Raw genomic sequence first — 22,193 nt, 5'->3', positions numbered from 1 at the left:
ATTTAGTATTACTTACAATTATAAACTTGAAAATTTATTTACATTTTTCTTTGTGTTTTTAGCCTTTATTTTTTCTAAGCTGCTTTTTGAAGACTATGGGCGGATTGGGGAGAGATTTCGTCCCGAGAAAACACAAAAATACCTACCGGCCTACTTACTAATTTATCAAATATTGAATTTTGGCTACCATACTGTTGGTATTATTGTTATTTTAAGTCTTAACATAACTACATTCTTTTTACTCATTTGGGAGACATGCTCTATCAAAACTTTATTAGTAGGGGCACAGAATAATATTTCTGTGGTGTGGGTATATTGATATCAACATTTAAATTTTTTTAACAGCTTATTTTTACACATTTATAATACGTACCTAGTCTACATAACTTAATACATCATAATAAAAGTTAATAATTTAAATAAATTACCAATATTAAGATAACCGTATTTATTAAAAAAGTTTACTCAATAGTATAGGTACCTAGTTATAATATACTATAATATATATTATAATTAATATATATATAATATATATAATACTATATTATAATATACCTAGTTATAATATGTCGAATGTGATGATGTACTGTGCAGCATAATTCATTCATGATGAAACTTTGGGTAAGTACATATTTTTATGTAGGTATTTATAAATTTAAAAAAAAAAAATATATATTTGACTTTATTATGAAAAATTATAATCTATACATCGAGTACAATCAGTAATATAAATATTTTACAGATAGTTCACAGGTTAAATTATATACATGAAGGGGAAATCACACATTTGTGACACCCCTGAATATTTTAAGTACTTAATCTTAAGTTATCAGGTCACGGCACCAGTTTCTTTTGAGGCGCGAGGCGTCTAGCTGGATTGCCGGGAAATGGTATTTATAATTTATGAACATAAAATGTGTATAACTGGGTATAACTCTTGAGCTACAATCCCAACCATCCAAATTATAATATTATATGATAATATAACTTCATGTATTTATAAATATAATGAACTATAACAGGTATTTTATTGAAATGGAGTGTAAAGGAATCGATAAAAGGGACACATTTAACGTCTTTTTAAAAATTGGAGCGAATTGACGTATTATGAAACTTGATGGTAAAAACATTATCTGTGTTTGTATGAGGGGGGGGGGGGTATGAAAGTTCAACTTTTAGCAAGTTTTGCATATATAATATAGAGTAAATTAAAAAATGCTCATAATTCGCTTAAAAACTGAGTTATCGCAAAAAACCCACAACACAGATATAATGTTCTTATCATCAAGTTGCATAATTGGGCGGTTGACTATATAATTTTTAAACTAACGAAGCTAAACGAGATCTGTTGGGTGTACATTTTCTATATTATATGCGTGTAGGACAAAACATGTCTATGTAGCGTTCACTTATTTAAGGGACATATAATAAATAATAAATATTTTAATTTTTTTTTCTAATTATTAATTATATCTTAGTAGAAATACATTTAAAACCGTACATTTGTAAATGATAAATAACGAGACGACGACCATGACAGTTGCCGTAGATAATAATATAGGTAATAATTGTGGTAAAGCTAGGTGACTCCTTGGGTAAAGTGCTTCAGCTCGGCGTACAAGTGGAGGTCGAGGTGCTGGACATTGACGCAGCCGCCACCGCAACAGAAGTCCTGGAAGCACTCCGCAACGTCATCCCTGGTCAAGACGACCCAACGGTGAGCATCGACCGGGACGTGGTCAGTGATGTCAGGATATGGGGCACCCGATCTGGACAGCAGATCGCCACGGCGAAAATGCCTAAACACATTGCCGCCCGGATCTCCAGAGTCCCGATCGGGTGGACCATGTGCCGAGTCCGGCCCAGGATGCTGCCACCTGAGAGGTGCTTCAGGTGCCAGGCCTTCGGACAAAACTCCAAGAACTGCACATCAGAGGACAGGACTGGCGTCTGCTGGAAATGCGGCGCGATAGGCCACTCCATGAAGGAATGCATCGAGGCGGACGACCTCTGCGTAGCATGCGAAACCGCTGGACTCCAGAAGGTCACGCATAAACCGGGCTCAGGTGCGTGCGCTGCCAGGAAACAGTCAGGTGGAGTGAAGAATAACATCAGATGATTAATTTTCTTCAAATTAACCTCAACGCGAATTGGGCAGCTGAGCAGCTCATCGCACAGACAGCGGACGAGGTCGGGGCGGACATACTCATTGTGTCTGAACCGGCCTCTAAACACGGGCATGAAGATCGATGGTGCTTCAGCACCGACTGCAAGGCTGCCGTCGGAACATCGCGTCACGCAACGCTCAGCCACGACGGTCGGGGATCTGGAAACGGGTTTGCCTGGCTGTCCTTCCGTGAGCTGACCGTCTTCAGCTGTTACTTCAGACCTGGAGCCACACTAGCAGAGTACGGACACTTTCTGGGCGACCTTGAAGCGGCTATCCGCGCTAGGGGAAACGCCTCGATTGTCCTGGCCGGCGATTTCAACGCCTGGAACGTCGAGTGGGGCTCGAGGAACAACAACCCTAGAGGCGGCCCACAGTCCGATCTCGTCACCAGCCTGGGACTAATCCTGGCCAACTCAGGAACCACCCCCACCTTCGTGAGAGGGGCAGCCACCCCGATAATAGACGTCACGTTTTACCGAGGTGTTGACGTCACGGGGTGGCAGGTACCTGAAACCGAGACCCCGAGAGACCACAACTATGTATGCTTTAGCACGGCAAATCGGGCCCAGAGCCCGGTTCGAGTCGAAGTCCCCGCCACCGCCCACCGTGGCTGGTCCGTAAAGAAGCTGGACGCTGACGCCCTGCGAAGCCACCTCAGCACCACGTGCCTATGAGCTACAGTCGGAACCGCATGCGCAGAAAAAGCCCTGTCCTCGGCGGAATCGCTTGACGCTTTCCTATTCGGCACCTGCGAGGCATCCATGTCCAGGAAAAAAACTGGTCCCCAGAGCAGGCGTCCGGTGTACTGGTGGTCGGAAGAGATCGCCGAGTTGCGGCGGCTGTCTCTGGCCCTCCGTAGACACTACCAAGTCTGCCTCAAGCGCGTTGACCAGCCTGGCGTCCAGGAGGCGAGGTGCTCGTACATCGCTGCAAAAAGAAATCTTCGCATAGCCACCCGAGAGGCGAAAAACAAATCCTAGGCTGATCTCTGCGCTCAGGTTGACACTGACCCCTGGGGCAGACCATATAAACTGTTAATGAAGACACTAGGCGCCCGCAACCCAGCCGTGGACTCCAGGGGCAGGGCGGCCCTCATTGCCGACTCTCTCTTTCCTGCGGCCCCTGTTACGAACTGGGACTTGGCTCCGTGTCTAGCTGTACTCGACATCTTCCAGGCGTTCAACCAGCACTGAGACACGCTAGAATTCACTTGGATCATTCCAGAGTTCACACCGGAAGAATTGAGTAGAGCCGTCAAGAGACTCGCACAGGGCAGAGCGGCTGGACCTTCAGGGATCTCTAACGAGGTCCTCAAAGCCCTCGCATCCGCTCAGCCACGCGCAGTCCTCGGAGTATTTAACGACTGCCTCGGCGCAGTAACTTTTCCACCTCGTTGGAAGAGGGCCCGGCATGTGCTGCTTCGAAAAGGCCCGGACAAACCGCCGGACGCCCCGTCAAGCTATAGGCCTATTTGCATGCTCGACAATCCGGGCAAACTATTGGAACGGCTCCTTCTCCAAAGACTTGAAGAGCATCTCGACGCACACGGCGGGTGGAGAAGAGCTTCGAACCAATATGGTTTCAGGAAGGGATTCAGTACCGAGTCTGCAGTCGAGAAAGTGCTCAACATTGCCGCCCAGGCAGCCACCACCCCACGGAAGAAAAGTCTCTGCGTCCTAGTGACCCTAGACGTAAAGAACGCGTTTAATTCCCAGAGGTGGCCAGTCATCGACGCCGCCTTGAGGAGCATAAACACCCCGGAATACCTGGTGGAAATGTTTCGGTCTTGGCTGTCCAATAGAGTGCTGCTGACAGGCGAGGAGATGGTGGTCAGACCGGTGACCTGTGGAGTCCCGCAGGGGTCCGTGCTAGGCCCGGCCTTGTGGAACATCACCTACGACTCCATCCTCAAGATGGATGTGCCACCCGGAGTGCAGCTGGTGGGCTTCGCAGACGACCTTGCCGTCGTAGAAATGGCCGTGACTGGTCAGTTAATGGAAGACTGCATCAACAAAACACTCAGGGCTATCGACGAATGGATGGCGAGCAGGGGCCTAGAGCTGGCCCACCAGAAGACCGAGGCGGTGATACTCTCCCGGAGACGGGCGTTCGTTCCTCCTCGGCTTGTGGTCGGCGATCACCAGATTTCTCTGCGCAACGAGATCAGATACCTCGGGGTCATTCTCGACAAACATCTGACATTCGCACACCACGTTAACACCGTCGCCAAAAAGGCGGTCAGGCTTTTTTTTTCGGCCCATTCAGGCGCTTGCTAGACTTGTTCCGAATATTGGAGGTCCAGTCCAATGGAAAAGAAAGCTGCTCGGCTCAGTCGTGGACAGTCAATTGCTTTACGCCGCTCCTGTGTGGATTCACACCATCACCGATGTCGCCAGAACCAGGACGAGCCTCATCCGGCCGCAGAGGACCGCTGCCGGACGAGCCTCATCCGGCCGCAGAGGACCGCTGCCCTGAGGGTGATCCGGTCCTACCGTACCGTCTCGGACGAGGCCGAACTGGTTTTGGCCTGTACGCCGCCCGCTGATCTCACTAGACTCAAAAGATGCAGGATAAGATCCCGGCCGCGTGCCACAACGGAGCCCGGACAACTGCGGCCATCAAAAGCGGCAGTGAAACAAGAAGAGTGGAAAGCAATAATTGCTCTGTGGCAGGTGAGACGGCTTGCTACCAAGAAGGCATCTTGGACACGTCGCGCCATTCCTGACATTGGAAGATGGCTGGGAAGAACCGTCCCGTGGGTGCCCCTATCATTCCACATGACACAAGCCCTGCCGGGCCATGGCTGCTTCCAGTTTTACCTACATCGGATGGCTAGGGCCGCCAGCTCACGTTGTTGGCAGTGCTCTGGTGACTCTGATACCGCCGAACACACATTGTTCGAGTGTGTTTACTGGGAGGGGTTCCGTGTACACCTCAGCGCACGGCTGGGCCGTCGACCGAGTGTCGCTGATCTCCCGGACATCATCTGCGGACCAGCGTTCGAGATGTTCCCGGCGGATCCCGAAGAAAAGTCGATGCTGCTGAGAGAGGCCGAGGAGGTATTCAGGTTATCAGGGTGGAGGATATCCTGTCGGCCAAGGAGGAGGAAGAAAGAGCTCGGCAGGCCGCAGAAGAGCACAATGTATAACTAATGTTGCTTAATATTGTTAATGTAATAGTTAGTGAGTGGGAGATTAGCCCACCACTTCTAATTCCTTCGTGTATTTGATAATTGATCAATAAACGATGGGGGCTGGAGGAGAAGTATTGGCAACATGGTTCCTCCTCCGGTTCTCGATTTTAAGCTTAAAAAAAAAAATAAAAAAAAAAATAAAAAAAGGTAATGATTGTGGACTGTGTGGCCTAGGTAGCTCATTAATTGGCCTCAGTCACAAACGTGTTCTGAGATCAAGCATCACCCGGTGTCACCATTAATACCACCCAGGTTTTAGTGACAAATCCTCGCCATATATGCACTTGTTCTAACCGACCCCCAACCGCACCCTCCCTCATAGTTAAAAAACCTACTTAATAACCTTACTTCATAACCTTGTGTATGACCTAATGTATATATTATCTATGCAAGATAGTCCATGTAATTTACGTTAGTTACCTAGTACCTCCCTTACATTAAAATTTTTATTCTTCTTTGCTTGACCTTGGACCATTTTGTAACAATAACATCAACATGCAAGTCAATAATTATATTTGTATGTTTGTATCAACAATATAATTTGATGAATAATTTATGGTGGAAAATAATATTAGTTTATTTAATTATTAAAATTGATTCTCGAGTCTCGACGACTGACCTTATAATAAATGATGATTATTAATGGTTTTATTGTTAAGTATTAATTCATGGTTTTTATATTATCATACATTAATCATACCCATCAGCCCTTATTTTTCTTAAAAATTCGTACTACACATTTTGTTAAGTACCTACTTTATATCCTAATCATATGATACATTATTGGTTGGTAACTACTAAACTATTTTTATTTTAAAAACTAAAAAAACACATAGTTAGACGGACAAAAAGTTATGGTTGCATGTCGTTACGGAAACTCACAGGTCGCCGTGTTGTAAAATATGTATATAGATATACAATTTGTACATAAACAATTTTTTTGACGATTTCAACCCTTTAAAATCAAAATTTTGAAAACTCCTTTCCTAGTGAAACTTTCCTTTATATATAGAGAAGAGAAGATTTTTTTTTTTTGATTTAAGCTTCGGCAACTAAGGCAATTAGCTGTAGGTTGTGTGGTACTGTAGGGTTTGGAACTGTAGGGGGGGACCACGTGTGTAATTTTGTTTTTTTGGCAGAATTTCTATTGGGCACCCGTAGGTTTCTGCCATGCCCGGTTGGGGGATGGCGGCACTTGTTCTCCGGTCACCGCGACTTGTCCGGAGAAAAATGCCACCCGGTGGCCGAGGATCGAACCGCGACCGGCTGCGTCGCAGCGGATGCGTCAGACCACTCGGTCACCTCGTCCCCCGAAGAGAAGATTATACCTACTCTTATACTCTGATAGTAATATAGATGATATAATAAATTAATAGCTATATGTATGTAACAAATATATGTTCTCTTGCATTCGTGTGGTGCTTACCGGGGTAATTCCGTATTTCAATCCTTGTATATTTATTACAATTTCTGCCGGTGTATCGTTTGAAATCGTTTTCACGATATTTCGCGAACTCCTGAGCCACTCTCGCCGATACTTAGTATTGTTAAATATAATCAAAAAGTTGAAAACTGATGTTAAAAAACACTCATTGTTAACAACTTATAAATTAATTGGATCATATAAAATAAAAATAAATTTAACACTTATATATAATTGAAATAAAAGTAAATATGATTTATGGCATTTGTTTATAATGTTATAAATATTAAATGAATGATAATAATAATATTATATCAGGTAAAATAATGAGTAATTGTGTACTAAATGCGATTATGATACATTTATCATAATTCAGTCACAATACTACCACAGCTGATTAAACATAGGTACATGTACAGACGCCTACGTGCGCAGTGTGCAGAACACTTTTATTAGGGTCAACCATTCCTTGACTAGGTATATTTTAAATTCTGAGTTGAGCGATGAGTGTTTTGATTTTACAATGCTGTGTGTTTTTTTTGTATCAGTCATTGCCTTTTGGAGCATTAAAAATGCTTTGATTTTCTAATCTCGAAAATTCACAAATTATCTTGAAGTTAAAAATATATAAAATGTTAAGTTTTTACAGGATTCTCAGAAGTCATAAAAATATAAACACAGTTTTCAATATGGATATTTCAAGTTAAAATGTAGACAAAATTATACATATTCAAACGAAGAATAGCAATTTTAGGTATTTTTTTGAAATTAAAAATATTATTCGTGGGTACTTGAAACTTTTAATATACATTATTATATTTTATACGTAAAATAAAATTTTGAAGTGTAATTTTTTCTGTACAAATTAGTTTTTTTACTAGCTGTAATACTAATAGTAAAATTATAATACTACTCTAATCACAATAATATTGTATAGAACATTTATTAAGATATTTGATTATATACATTAGTTCATATATTATATTCAAATATTATTTTTATAATTATTCTCTTCTAATTCGTATATTATTTTTTTCAACTTTGTATTTTCAGCTTGTAATGTTTTTGCCATTAGCATTCTTTTTTGGCGAACTATCATGAGTAAAATAATGAAATATTTTGTAATAATTTAGAAATCTATAATATTGATTTACCAACTAAAGATCTATAATAATGTCCGAGTTCCTCGTAGTATATTTTCCACGAATCAACATTACTTGGAATGTATTTGACGAGCCGAGACCAATATGCTTGTAAATCATTTACACTGATTTTCCACTGTATAAAATTGTATTCTTTTTTTAATCTTTGGTTTAATGACTTTGGTTTTGAGAAACTCGTTGATTGCGATTCTTTTATTATCTCTTTCATTATATGCATGAAATGCTTGTTGTCAATGGATAATTCATGATTCGAATTTCCACATCGAGCGTGGTTAAGTGATGTATTGTCTAAATAAATTCAACGGGTAAAATAATACAATATAATATTTTATATTTAAATGTACAATTAAAATCTAAATAGTTTCATTCAGATATGAATTTTTTTCTAAATGTAGGTACTAATTTTATTAAAAATTACAATTTGTATGTAAAACACAATACTTAAGTAAATACGAAAAATCGTTAATGCACAATAATAATAATCGAATGACGAAATGAGTGAGGACTGACGAATATGAGTCATATTAATTAAAACACAATTCATCAATCATTATTATTGTTTTGAGTTTTCACTGATTTTTTGTTTTAGTATAATTTAATTGTCAATTCATATCAGGTACATACCGTCAACTACAATTTTCGAATATTTATTATTTTGTTCTTCATAAATATTTTCAAATGTAATATTGTTTGAACATGCACTATAAACCACAAACAATTAATGTAATTTTTAAATTTTTAAATTTTTTTTTGTTTGTGTTTCAGCGTTTGTTATTTATTTATTTATTTTAATGGTAATAACTAATAACTATATATATAGCCAATAGGTATTCTAAAATGAAGCAAATTTGTAAGATCCTTGATGATAAGTATCAAAGTTCATTATCTTAATCAATAGTTATTAAACATATACAAAACCATTGGCTCACTAAATAGCAAAGTTCTGTAAGAAACTGAAAGTTTGTTTGAAATGAATAATTTATTACATTTATTAGGTACTACCCATTATTATCAGCTCTTTTAGAACTTCTTTTTACATTTAAAATATACCTACGTGTCATTCATAAATTGACGCAATAGATCTGTTTTTTGAAGTTTGTCAATATTTTTGTTATGCTCAGTTATATTTCTACATAATTTGTCAAAGTATAAATATTTGCTCGATTTCGGTTCGTTGATGCTACCAACAAAATCATGTATTAATTATAAGAAACTTTTGAGTGGCTTGATTAATGATATGTTTGAAATCTACAAGTATAAGTACCAATTTTCTGATATTATATTCCTACACATTTTTTGTTCACTTTCTGAGGGTCCGACAATTTCACCCGATTCCCAATTTATTTGAGAATTACAAACAATACATGTCACATATGGCTTAAATTTAGATTTTATGAGATCCCAAGATTCTTCTTTATTTAGTTTTAAATCACTGAAAGCATTATACGCGTATGATAAATTCCGCATTGAGTTTGACTCAAGAATTCCATTTAAGTTATGGTCAAACACAAAACTCGAATTCCTAACAATGAAATCCAATAACAGATTATTTAGAGCTTTATCTCTAATATGTTCATAATAATTTGTGTTTAAATTGTTGTGTGCAGGCTCATATAATATTAGATTATTAATGTGTTTCAAAAATGGCACTATTGTATCATCGTCATCTATAGTGAGTTTTTCACAGAAATGTGTCTTGCCATTTAAACTGAAATACTCACGTATAAAATAATCTATTTGACGAACCTAAAATAAAAATAAAAAGCGGGTAAGTGGGTGTCGCTTCGCTGTACATTAGGTGTATAGGAGGTTGCAGTAATGGATAGTATTAAATTTGAATTCAATGATATAACATTGTATTCGAAAAACGATTTTGAGCGGAGACGGTATGTCAGTCTAGGATATTAGATTCTGAGCGGAGCAATGAATATATTGATTTTACCATGATGTGTTTTTTTGTGTCTGACATCACCTTTTGGGAAAATAAAAATGCTTCGATTTTTTTCAACCGCATCTTTTACGGTAGGAAAGTGAGTCTAATAAAATAAAATGATACTTTGGGGTGTCAAAAGTAAAAAATGTCTAATAGTTTTCAAAAGGAAAAACGAACAAAATATTAAGGAAAAATGGTAATTTTTCTTGAAAATGGATTTTGGTTTTTGATGTAACTAAAAAAAAACGAAGGTACATGCAATTTTCACTGAATATTTATATCTGCGTTTTTTATACACTATGGCATAGACATATGCCATTTTCGATTTTTGTTTGTTTTTTATATATATGTTGAAGAGTTCAAAAAACTTGAAAATGTAATAGAAACTTTCTCGTAAGTTGTTGTTAGTGGAAATTAAAAAAAGTGTAGCTTAATCCACAGTATTTTTTTCTGAGTTTTTAAATTTAGAATTTCGATAAAATTCGTGAAAATCCAAAATATTAGCAAATTATTTTGAATTAGAAATTCAAAAAAAAATTTCTTTGTATATCTAAGATTTAAATATTTAACACAAGATTTCTTATAAGTTTGTCTATTTTAATCAAAAATAAAATTTCTACCGGAAAGTCAAATTAAATTTTTATGAGCGTTCGAAGTTGAAATTTTTACAATATTTAATATTTACTCACTTTCTCATATAGCGAGTTTCTTATGTTGTTGTAATTCAAAAACTAATAACTGTAGACACTCAAAATTTACAAGGTATGTTTATTTTATCAATGCATGTACTTGATAACATTTTCAAAATATTTTGTTTTGTTTTAAGCTGACAACGGAGATTTTCAATTTTGAAATATCTAATACAAACACTGTGATTATTTTATGTATTTACGATTATTATTTTTAGAATTTTTCTTTTTTTGGTGGTAATTTTTCACTTTTAACCTCCCAAAGTAACCAACTAGATTCACATTCCTACCAGAATATATGCTGTTGAAGAAAATCGAAGGATTTTTACCTTCCCAAAAGATGATGACAGCCGACAGGTACAAAAAAAACCACACGTCATTGTAAAATGAATTCATTCATTGCTCTCCTCAGAATCTAAAAAATGACCAAAAACCAATTTTAAAGTAGAAACATAAATTTTACTCTATTTATGTAATGTATGATATCATTAAGTTGATGGTCCCACAATTGTAAGTATTCGTTGTTATCTTTCTTTGCAACAGAATCAGCTCTTTTTTCTTGCTGATCAATTTTTTCATTAATACTTATAATTTGTTTTTCAATTGTAGACTTTTTGGTTTTAAGGTCGGATTCGATTTTATTGCATTTTTCTCTCAGCTTATACACAATTTCTTGTAAACTAGAAAATGTTTGTTGCATTATTATTTAACAAACCTATGAATCTTTGTGCTTTGTACAATATACTTACAAATTAATCCTTCTTTTTTGATTGACTATTCTAAAATTATTATCTTCTATTTTTTTTTTTAAAACATGGCAATTATATTTAAGTTTTTCTATATTTGTTGAACATCTGATTTTAACAAATTCCAAATCGGTATCAACTCCCTTTAACCCGCAATTCATACATTAATTAAATATATATAGGTACCTACGTTTTAATATATTGTACAATGATACTATGTATTTAGTGCTTGACTTGATAGAGAAATAGTCAGTGTTGGGAAGGAACGCGTTCCTTTAATAGGAACGAAGCTCGGAACGCGTTCTATAACTATAGCTAGGAACGAGGAACGGGAAAGAGTTCCTATTTTTAAGGAACTTAAAAAAAAATTTCCGTTTCTCAAATAATGAAAAAAATAGTTATTTTTAACACATTGAGTGCCACAGTATTTATGTAGCGCATATTATAGTGTGTTTCCGCGTTAAAACTGAGCCTCGACGCCGTCGGTTGACTACGTGTCGACACCGGTTCCGCGCGCCATGGACCAATGAATGAAACACGTTCTCGAAATATTGATGTGTTTTACAAATAATCTGTATAACCAAATAATAATAATTTTGTCGTAGACAAATGGGAATCAAATTAATTTCCATTTAAAATTCATTGTTTGAAAAATAATTAGTTCTTCTCAAACAAAACAGAATGTTAGTATCAAAATATTTTTTCATCTTTATTATAAATGAAAATAATATATAAATATTTTGCCTTTAAAGTAAATTGATGAATTGTTTTTTTCATTCTTCATTTCCATTTTTTAGAATAGGAAATAAATTTAATTAAAAAAAACAGATTATTGTATTACACTATTATCTCTATGTCCTATACTCCTATCATAGAACAATGGGCTATAACCTATAGCGTGTCTCTATGTGTGGTGTATCGTGTGTAGTATACACTGTAATACTGTATACTATAGTAATATACATGTATAATATGCAATAATGCAATATTTATATTTATATAGATAGACATAGAGTATAGACAGTGTTGATACTTCACATTATATATTTATATTTTATATTGATTATTAAATAATAAATAGTTCTGAGTGAAGGAGTGCATTTTTAGTCAAAATAATAAACTTTTAACTGGGGAAAGTTTCAAGTCTACAAGTTACACAACTTTTGAATTATAACAAATAAACCTAAGACAAATCATTTTTGTTAAAAATCGGTGCTCCTTAGAAAGGAGTGGTCAAAAAAGAGTGGTGGTCAATGGTATTTTTTGCGAAAAATTGTTAAGTCAGAAATAATCGGTTAATTCTCTCGGTCCGATTATTTCTGACTTAAAAACTGTTCGCAAAAAACACCATTGACCACCACTTGAATCGTAAAAAATGTGTAAAGGAACGGCAACGCTTTTTTTTTTTGCGACAGGAACGAGGAACGGGAACGAGTTCCTTTTCTACAGTAGGAACGAGGAACGGGAACGAGTTCCTTTTTAAAAGGAACTTTTCCAACTCTGGAAATAGTAGAGGTAAGTACTTTGATAACGGGGTTTCATCGATTCCGCCAGACCATTTTAAACTTGGGTATAAGGCTTATCGATTCCGCCAGCATCGATTCCCCCAATGCAGATATAGTTTAAACGACCTATCGATTCCGCCAGGGAAAAAATAATTTTTTATTAATTTATATTAAAATTCAATATTGACTTATTTTGTAGATACCTATATTATTATTATTATACAATTTTATTTATTTAACTATATTTTATTATTTTATGTATATATTAATTCACATTGCATTAGTTTGGCATCCATCATACCATAAAAATATCATTGTATAACTTAAAACCATATTTGACTAATTTAATTGTATTATTATATATATATATTGTATTGTATTAATTATTAAACTGATTATTAATTTTATTTTTAATATTTAAATTAATTATTGAATTATTTTTTAGATATATTATTATTATTATAACAGAAATAGGTTGACAGCAGCAGTTGCCAGGTCGAGGTAGAAATTGGTAGGTGGCGGAATCGATAGGTTGTTTTTAGACTACCTGAACTGGCGGAGTCGATACTGGCGGAATCGATGCTAAATTGGCGGAATCGATAAGTCCCCCTAAAGATAGAAAAACTTGTAAGGAATCTTGTATTCGATTTTTAAATCTTAGATTTAAATAGAAAAATATTTATGAATTTCTAACTAAATATAATTTGCTAATTTTCATGGTTTTTACGAATTTTGTCAAAATTCTAAGTTTAAACATTCGTAAAAAAATATTGTGAATTTACACTCAACTTTTTTTTAAATTTCCATTAACAACACCTTACAAGGAACCTTGTATTGCGATTTCAAGTTTTTCGACACAGCGAACATTTTTTTATCAACTTGAGTTTAAAAAAAACAAATAATAATCGAAAATTTCATTTGCCTATAAATAGTTCAACACAAATCAAAATACTTTGAACATTTTACGGTGTATAGAAAATGCTTATACAAATATTCAGTGAACATTTCATGAATCTAAGGTCATTTTTGTTAGAGTTACACTAAAAACCAAAATCAATTTTTCGAAAAATGGTTTTGTGTAAAAATTACCGTTTTCTTTAGTTTTTTTGTTTGTTTTTCCTGTTGCTTTTGAAAACTTTAGGGAATTTTCAATTTTGACCTCCCGATCGCACCAATTAGCTTAACTTTCCTACCAGAAAAAAACCTCTAACCTACCAGAAACGCTGCTATTTAAGAAAATCGAAGCACTTTTACTGCGAGAACCCGTGATTACAGACACAAAAAAAAAAAAAATTTAATATAAAAACACACCATTGTAAAATCAATACATTCAATCATTGCTCCGCTCAGAATCTAAAAGTAAAAAAATGTACTTGTTTTGTTTTATATATTTAATATAATATTTTCTATTCTAATCTTTACAATTTTATTTATTATATTGTACCAATGTATCGTTCAATTAAAACTCGCTCAAATATAAGCATTATATGAAACTTGCCCAAACACATTACTTTTTTTATGCGGGTAAAAACGTAATGCACTATTCAACTCAGCTTATTACACCCTTTATTGTATTACCACAAACAGACATTTCATAAGTCAAATCTTAATATTTACTTTCAAACTTTCAACCGTACCCTCAATATATATATTTATAATAATATGTGATTTTTATTATTTTATTTTATTTACATATTTAATTTATTTTACGGACTTAGCCCCTTGATAAAAGTAAACATACATAAACAATCTTATAGTGATAACAAAAAAATAGAAATAATATTGCTTGTCTAAAGCTGCTAGAAACATGCAAAGCGTGAGTGACTAAGTTGTCATCGCAGCCCGCAAGAGATGCCGTTAAACGGAACTAATAAAATACATTGCGTGGCTTGGCGTGATGCGTTGGTTGCTACCAGTCGCGGAATGCGACCAGGAGTAAGTAACGCCACAGCTTCTAGCTCCCAGATGGGTAACCACCCGGGTTCATAGTAGGTAAAAACCTTGGCACACATACACTTGTTTGCTACCTACCGTAACAACCTTTACAATCATCTAAACAATCTTCCTTACCAACCTAACCTTACCCCAAAATCAGCCTTAGTTGCCGGGCTTAAGTTCAATAAAAAAAAAAAATACATTGTGCATTCTACAGAGTAAACAACCATAGGTACTCTTTGCCACTATTTGACATAATATGGCGATACCCGATACGTCGATAGGTATGCAAGATCGTGTGGACTGCAGTGGAATAGAGTTGAGCATATCAACAAAATTTATTTTGGTTCAATCGTTTGATGTTTATGTTTGATTGTTACTTATTAATTAATAAAATATATTATAAATGTATATAAATATATAATTTACAATTGTTTTGTATTTATTACTTACAATATAATTTTCAGTTGTTTCTAATCTAAACATTTTTGTGTTCTCTTCATTGGTCTTAAATAGCTTTAATAATTCGAAGTTGTTCTTTTCAATAAGTACCAACCGTTTTAATGCTGCATTTGATATTTTATTAATGATTTTGTTCATCAAAAGCCTCCAATTAGTAGAATCTTTGTTATTTTTTTCATTTTTAGTATCTTCAATCAATTTCTTAAAATATTATGTGATTTGGTATAAATATAGACTATCATTGTTTCTTTATATATGTATATGGGTATGATAATATATCATGTACATTTATTATTTAATGTTTACTTACAGTAATAGCTAAATAATACTTTTTATGCTCTTCTTTAAGGATGTGTAATTTATTGTTTGCGATTTCATTCAGTTTATTCAGATCGTTCGTATTAGAAGATGTTTCATTGAACGATTTAGTTAACAATTCTTCTAGTCCTTCTAATAGTTTATCGATAATTTTGTCTTTTTGCTTAAGAAGATCTAAACTTTCTTCTAAAAAAAAAACAATTTACCTCTACTTATAATAATTTCTACTCTTTCTACATTGCATTAGTAAAAATTTACTTTTTAGTGAAATAATATCGTCTTGTATCACCAATATATCTTCTTTATTACTGGTTTTTTTCAATTTATCATCAATGTCCATACATTTTTTATTTATTTCAATTAATGTATTTTTAACTTCAGATAATCTTTTTTGATTGATATTTTTGTCGATCCATTCACGTTCATATTCATTTGTATGGAAAATCAAACATTTTCCTTCTATAAAATTATTCAATTCTTCGATAATATTGCCTAGTTCAAATTCACTGTTTTCAATTTTCTTAACTACAGGTGGTTGTACTATCATTTTTTGTTGAAATTTTCGCTTAGCCACTGCATTTTCGATACTAGTTTCAATGTTAAAAATTACGTTGTAGTGATTTCTTTAAAGAATATAATTATTAAATAATACACATCATTTTACGTATCGATATTTTGGCGTCTCCATATATTACACTTTCTTAGTACTTTCCTCTCTTCTTTTTCTAAAACAACTAACTTTTCATCTGAATCCTCAGTTTCATTTTTTTCAAGTGCTGCTTCAATATTGTTTTGAGGTGCTTCATCGTGATCTATAAAATATTAATCGAAACAATATTCAAATGAGGTCTCCAACTAATTAAAAATACAGAAGTTGGTTTTATATAGGTAATAAGTCTTAAAAATTATTATACGAGCAATTGTTAATTTATGATTGCAAATCATTTGATAATGTCATTTCATTTCGCCAGTACTCTATAACTCAGTAGGTAGTATACTTCAATAAGTTTTAATTTTTTTATATTCAAAAAGTTTGAAGCCCCTATTGTAGAGGACAGAGTATTGTAAAAAAAAAAAATATTCAAAATGCTTTTAAAAAATATTTGGATTTTCTATAGGTATTAAATAAGTATAATATAGTTTTGTATAATTTAGTTATAATTTACATAACATACTCATATTTCAGGAATTATAATTAATTTATCATCTCTATTATATTCAATGTTAGACAGTAATTTTTTTTATATAAAGTTGGTCGTATCCTCTACTCGGATGAACTATGTATTACATTTTTAAGTTTTTAGAAAAATAGTAACATATATTGAAAAAAGCTAAGAATAAAAATATCATTTGTCTGTAATTATCTCATTAGGGATCGAAATTTTTTGGGAATTAAATTATTTCTTTTCAAAAATAATATGAATAAGAGTATTTAGTTTCAAGTATATACATTTATTAAATTAGAATATCTAAGAAAAAAAATGTTTTATAATAATTTTAATTTTACGAGATACAGAATTCTAGAGAAGTAAGAAAATATGGAAGTAAAAAATATAACTCTGAAAATATTTTAAGCAAACTGATTTTTTTAAATATACATGTAATCATGTAACTATACAAGTTATATATTATATTACATATTATGTACGTAATCAATTTTAATTTTATATAGATGGATTTTGTTGAACAAAATATACCTATGAGTAACTTAATTTTATTTTATGCTTTACCATCAAATATAAAATTATCTCTATTTTCAAATATCTTTCTTCGATCACAGTATTTTCTAGAGTCGATTAAATTTTCCACTGGGACATTGTGAAATGTTATTGCTTCATAATCTTCATTTTCCATTTTAAGTTGTGTAGGTACCTATTTATAAATGTTGAACAGGTATAAGAATAAAGTATTAACCAGTAATTAGACAAGAAAAGTGGGTTATTGATCATCTGGTATCTAGTATATTTGAATGGTTACTATAGTATTTAGAAAAAAATATTTTTTAATTATGATGATTTGAGTACAGAAACAACAGTTTAGCATATAAAATCAATGGAGAAATAAATCAGCTTTAATGAGATATGATGGCACTCGCTTGTCTATTTTACGTTCTTTCTTTCTAAAGCAGGGTGAGTGGGTGACTCAAGATTTAATACACCGCAGCGAAATTCAGTTTAAGCAAACTTCCCAATCTCAAAGCACGCATATCCTATTCATTGTTCATGCTCTGTTCCGTTTAAAAGGTAAGAACGTCAAATGATTAAAATGAAATCTAAACACAGTTTTTGGTCAGAAATAAAAACTAAAATAAAAACTCTGCCCGTGATTAGTTATCGCTCACTCAAATACGACCGCTGCATCTACGATCCACACCTTGCCACTACCTACTTGAGTTTCACAACGGTGGACTACCCGGACCTGCGCTTGCGGCGGTGTTAATTAGTAATATTTTTGTGTCACCTCAGCATATATTGGTTCGATAGTTCGCTGGTTTAACCTATTTTAACTACTTAATTGTGGACATTTTATTTCTCTATATTATAAATTACATTACAACATCATTATAATATAATATAATATAATGTATAATATAGATGTTACAAAATTATATTGACTACAGTCTAAAATACACGACAGTGAATTGTATAGGTCCTATTTTGCGAAGACTATAGAGACATAGAGATCAGGAATATAATATCTATACCATTATGTAAAATTGTGGACGTACCGTAGCTCCGTATTCTAAATTTCAAACACCAAAAGTCCACATGTCATAAAACTGATATAATAGTAAAGTAATAAAGTAATTTATTTACTTCCGCAAATCCAAATATTGCAGTTTTCATTACAAATTTATTAGCCATGCAGACGGACTCTTATATACGAATACATTTTGCCAATAATAATGAAAGTAGGATAATTAGAATACAACAAAAAAATAATTTCCAATTTATAAATAAAAAAATACAATTATATAACGACAACCAAATTGATGGATATAATTTTGTAAAGAGTTTGAATTCAGTTAATGCAATACATTAGATATTTTATATTTTATTTTACCGATGACTAGTTTGTTGCAAATTGTCTTTATTATTAATATTATACTATGTTTAAATTAGACTGTTTAAGCCGTTTCCAGTATTACCTTTTAATTCTAAAATATTATTTTTATCTAATTTTAATAACATAATATATTGTATTTAAAATAAATAAATTAATACAATAATAAATACCTATTATGTGTATATAATATATTTATACTGTGTGCGGAGTTAGGGTGTTAAAAAAAATCTTGTATGTGGAGTTAAGGTGTCGAAAAAAACCTTCCATACGGATTTAAGGTGATTTATTATAAAATGGTGACGATCCGCGCGGAGTTACGGTGCACCGAAAATTGTAAGGGGTTTTCTACGACCATGCTAACTGAGAAAACTACTGAATCGATTTGGCTGAAATTTTTTTACTGTTATACCTGACACTCTGCTGAAGGTTTTACTGTTTTAGTACCACTTTTGTCAATAAAAAAAAATGTATAAAGTTATTATCAATTAAAACTAACGTGTAAATTGTATACCTATACATTTTTAGTAAGATATATAGTCGCTGGCTGGAAATAAATAACAATCAAAATCTCTCGCGTTGCCCGGCAACGATTTTCATTATTATTTATTAATTGTTTATTGTTAGAGCATAGTTTGTGCTTAGTTTGATACAATTTTTTTGATTTTACTTATGAAGGTTTATTGAGCATGCTAATAGAGGTAAGTAGCCAATTCATCATCATGCAGAGAGTGACAAGAGCACGGATTGAAAATAAAATAAAATAAAATAAAATGAAGTCGCTTTCTTTTGTTTGAGATAAACTCCCTAACAACTTATTCAATTGTCATGCAGTTTTTTTTTAAACTAAAGAGGGCATCACAAAGAAGGTTTTAGGCATGAATTTAGTCCAATAAAGTTAATTTATAATTAGTTATTATCAATTAAAATAAACGTGTTAATTGTATTCCCATACCTTTTTTAGTAAGAAATACTCGCTGGCTGAAAATAAATAACAATCAAACTACACAACCACAGATGTTTCTAGGCAAGTCGGTATCGACGTGGAATAATAAACAATTATAATAATTATTTAGCTTGGCAAAAAAAAAAAAAAACAATTAATTTCATCTGAGTATCTAATATCTATTATTAGTATTTATAATTAATCAATGGAGATTTCTGGTAGCAAATTATATTTAGTTGGACTCTTGAAAAGTCAAAATTGAAAATTAAAAGTTCTATTTTGTATCTTTTAAAACAATCTTTGAAGAGATACCTATGAACATTTTAAAATAATAGTATTATTAATATAATAATTGTTTGGTAATCGTGGTAACCCAAAACAGACGATATAATTTTTTTTCAAAATTGTGAAGAGTCTGCGGTTTCGACGCTAATTTATACGTATACATTATCACGGAGACGTGACTAAAAATGGTCTAAAATAAAAATAATTATTTAACATCCAGAAAATAAATATTAATATAATATCTGAGAAATCTTGCAAGTTGCAATAGCGAAGCATTGCCGGGTCGGTTATTGTATAATATTGTAATATTATCATAAATTCATAAGTAATAATTAATTAATTGGTACTTATTCGTTATCAGGACAACCGCCCGAATGCCCGATACTGCAACTTCCGTGTTATTACCTATATGAACATTAAATCATTATCAACAATTAATTATAAAAAAAATTATCACAGTCTATAATATCACAGCAGTTGAGAGTTAAATAATAATAATAAATAGCGTCCAAAACTTTATTTTTGGTGACTTATTTTCGGAAATATTTTTTAACAAATCATTGAATGGATCTACTTGTATGTCCTGTCTCCAGATAAACTCCTTCGGACAGGACTCCAAATAATATAACGGATAGGTATCAATTCATTTTATTTAATAGTTTAAAGAAGAAGAAAATTACAAGACATCGTAATTTATAACAGTTTTGGTAGGTTGGTATATTTAAATACAATGGGTGGTATGTTCAAATCTTTGATTTTTAAGTAGGGGTTGTAAATAGTAATTTAGTTCAAAACGCCACTATCCGAGAGTAACTATTTATTTTGAAGTTATCTAATTCATAATAAAGGAGAAATTTAACTGTGCAACGGCGTTCTTATTTTATTCGTACTTATTCATACTTTATTTTGTAGGTGGGCATCTAGTAAAGTATCTTTTAAATTTTAATAAGCGAATGAAACAATTACAAAATAGAGAGTACTTATTAATAGATAAATAATTACAAAAATTTGAAATGTTATGACCCAGATAATCCCTTTATATGTTTTTATTTAACTTGGTATTTTTACTAAGACTGGTTTTAACAAAATTATTGAAGTTATATTACGGACATCTTCTTAAGTAAGTTGGAATCAACTGCCTAAGACATGGCGGGGGTATAGCTCAGTGGTAGAGCATTCGACTGCAGATCGAGAGGTCCCCGGTTCAAACCCGGGTGCCCCCTGTACTTTTTTTGTTCTTTTTCGAAATTTATTTTTGTTCATTTGTTCACGCATAATATATTATCAAACTATATTATGTATTTTATGAGTTATAATTACATATATTACTTATTTAATAGTGTTATCACACACACACATATATATATACATAATATAGGTTTCGTTTAATATATTCGATGACTCGATGATTCTTGCAGTACTGTGTTGTTTAATGGAATAAACTTATCTTGATTCGCTTCTGGATACACAATTATCATAATATAATATTATTTTAAACAAAGCTTGCATTTGAAAAAAAATTTGTCTTACGTTAGGTATTTAGAATTAATAAAACTCAACGCTGTACAACTTTTGCTTTTAACATTTTATAGAACTACAATAATATTTTGGATATCTTACATTTAATGGATGTTAAACACGCATGTGTTGTCTCCGTATTACTAAATAATGCAGTACCTATAATGATTATTGATTAATGTATAACTTAACCTAGTGTGTCTATACAGTAGCATGCAAATAAAATAAAAATACGGGAAACTTTTGTTACCTATAACTAAATATAATAATATAAAAAAAACAAATTAAATGTGTGCTGTGTAATAGTTTTGAAATACAAATAAATTATTAATATGTACATAAAAATCCAAAATTAATTTAATTTGATGACGATTGCTAGTCAATTTCTTCTTCAATTTTTTTTGTGTACTTTGTGCCGAACTATAATTGCATCAAGGACCTGAGTTTCTTTAAATAAAATATTACGAAACGCATTACAATAATAGTTTTAAAAATGTGTTTTCACAATGACAATTTATTTGATAGTTTCAACCAAAAAACAAACGATTTGTTTCTTCTGTCTACAACACATTAATGATGGTTGAAAAAATCGATTCTACTGCAGCATTAGTATCCGCGGTATCCGGAATTGCCAAAGAATGTTATTTTACGATTGCTGATGTATCAGTCAGTGGCGTATATACGAATTATTTTCACTATGGGCCGATTTATCAATTATCACTAGTCAAGCAGCATAGCCATAATTATACATTTTTAAGGGAGCAGCTGTTATATAATTAAGAATTATGACATATTATACAGTTCAAATAAAAATTGCGCAATTCAATTTTATAATTATTATGTA

The 22,193-nt window shown here is 33.0% G+C and overlaps 2 protein-coding genes and 1 non-coding gene across 3 annotated transcripts; 2 read left to right on the top strand and 1 right to left on the bottom strand.

The window, feature by feature from the left end:
* The first annotated feature begins 609 nt into the window (after positions 1 to 609).
* Positions 610 to 2,119, top strand: LOC111042136. Its single transcript, XM_022326657.1, has 2 exons — positions 610 to 621; positions 1,580 to 2,119. Exons 1-2 carry the CDS (start codon positions 610 to 612, stop codon positions 2,117 to 2,119), a joined length of 552 nt encoding a protein of 183 aa, XP_022182349.1.
* An 8,891-nt stretch (positions 2,120 to 11,010) lies between these two features.
* LOC111042135 (WPP domain-interacting tail-anchored protein 2-like) lies at positions 11,011 to 17,391 on the bottom strand. Its single transcript, XM_022326656.1, has 6 exons — positions 17,268 to 17,391; positions 16,235 to 16,349; positions 15,958 to 16,160; positions 15,530 to 15,723; positions 15,242 to 15,420; positions 11,011 to 11,251 (listed from the first exon to the last, which is right to left on the bottom strand). Exons 1-6 carry the CDS (start codon positions 17,389 to 17,391, stop codon positions 11,011 to 11,013), a joined length of 1,056 nt encoding a protein of 351 aa, XP_022182348.1.
* Positions 17,392 to 20,982: 3,591 nt separating this feature from the next.
* Trnac-gca lies at positions 20,983 to 21,054 on the top strand. The gene has a single exon. It is a non-coding gene; the product is annotated as a tRNA-Cys (tRNA).
* The last annotated feature ends 1,139 nt before the right edge of the window (positions 21,055 to 22,193 follow it).

Source organism: Myzus persicae, unplaced genomic scaffold (genome assembly GCF_001856785.1).
Source record: "Myzus persicae strain clone G006 unplaced genomic scaffold, MPER_G0061.0, whole genome shotgun sequence".
In the NCBI taxonomy this organism is placed as follows: domain Eukaryota; kingdom Metazoa; phylum Arthropoda; class Insecta; order Hemiptera; family Aphididae; genus Myzus; species Myzus persicae.
The sequence above is the reverse complement of the archived record's forward strand: the minus strand, read 5'-3'. Positions and strand labels throughout refer to the sequence as shown.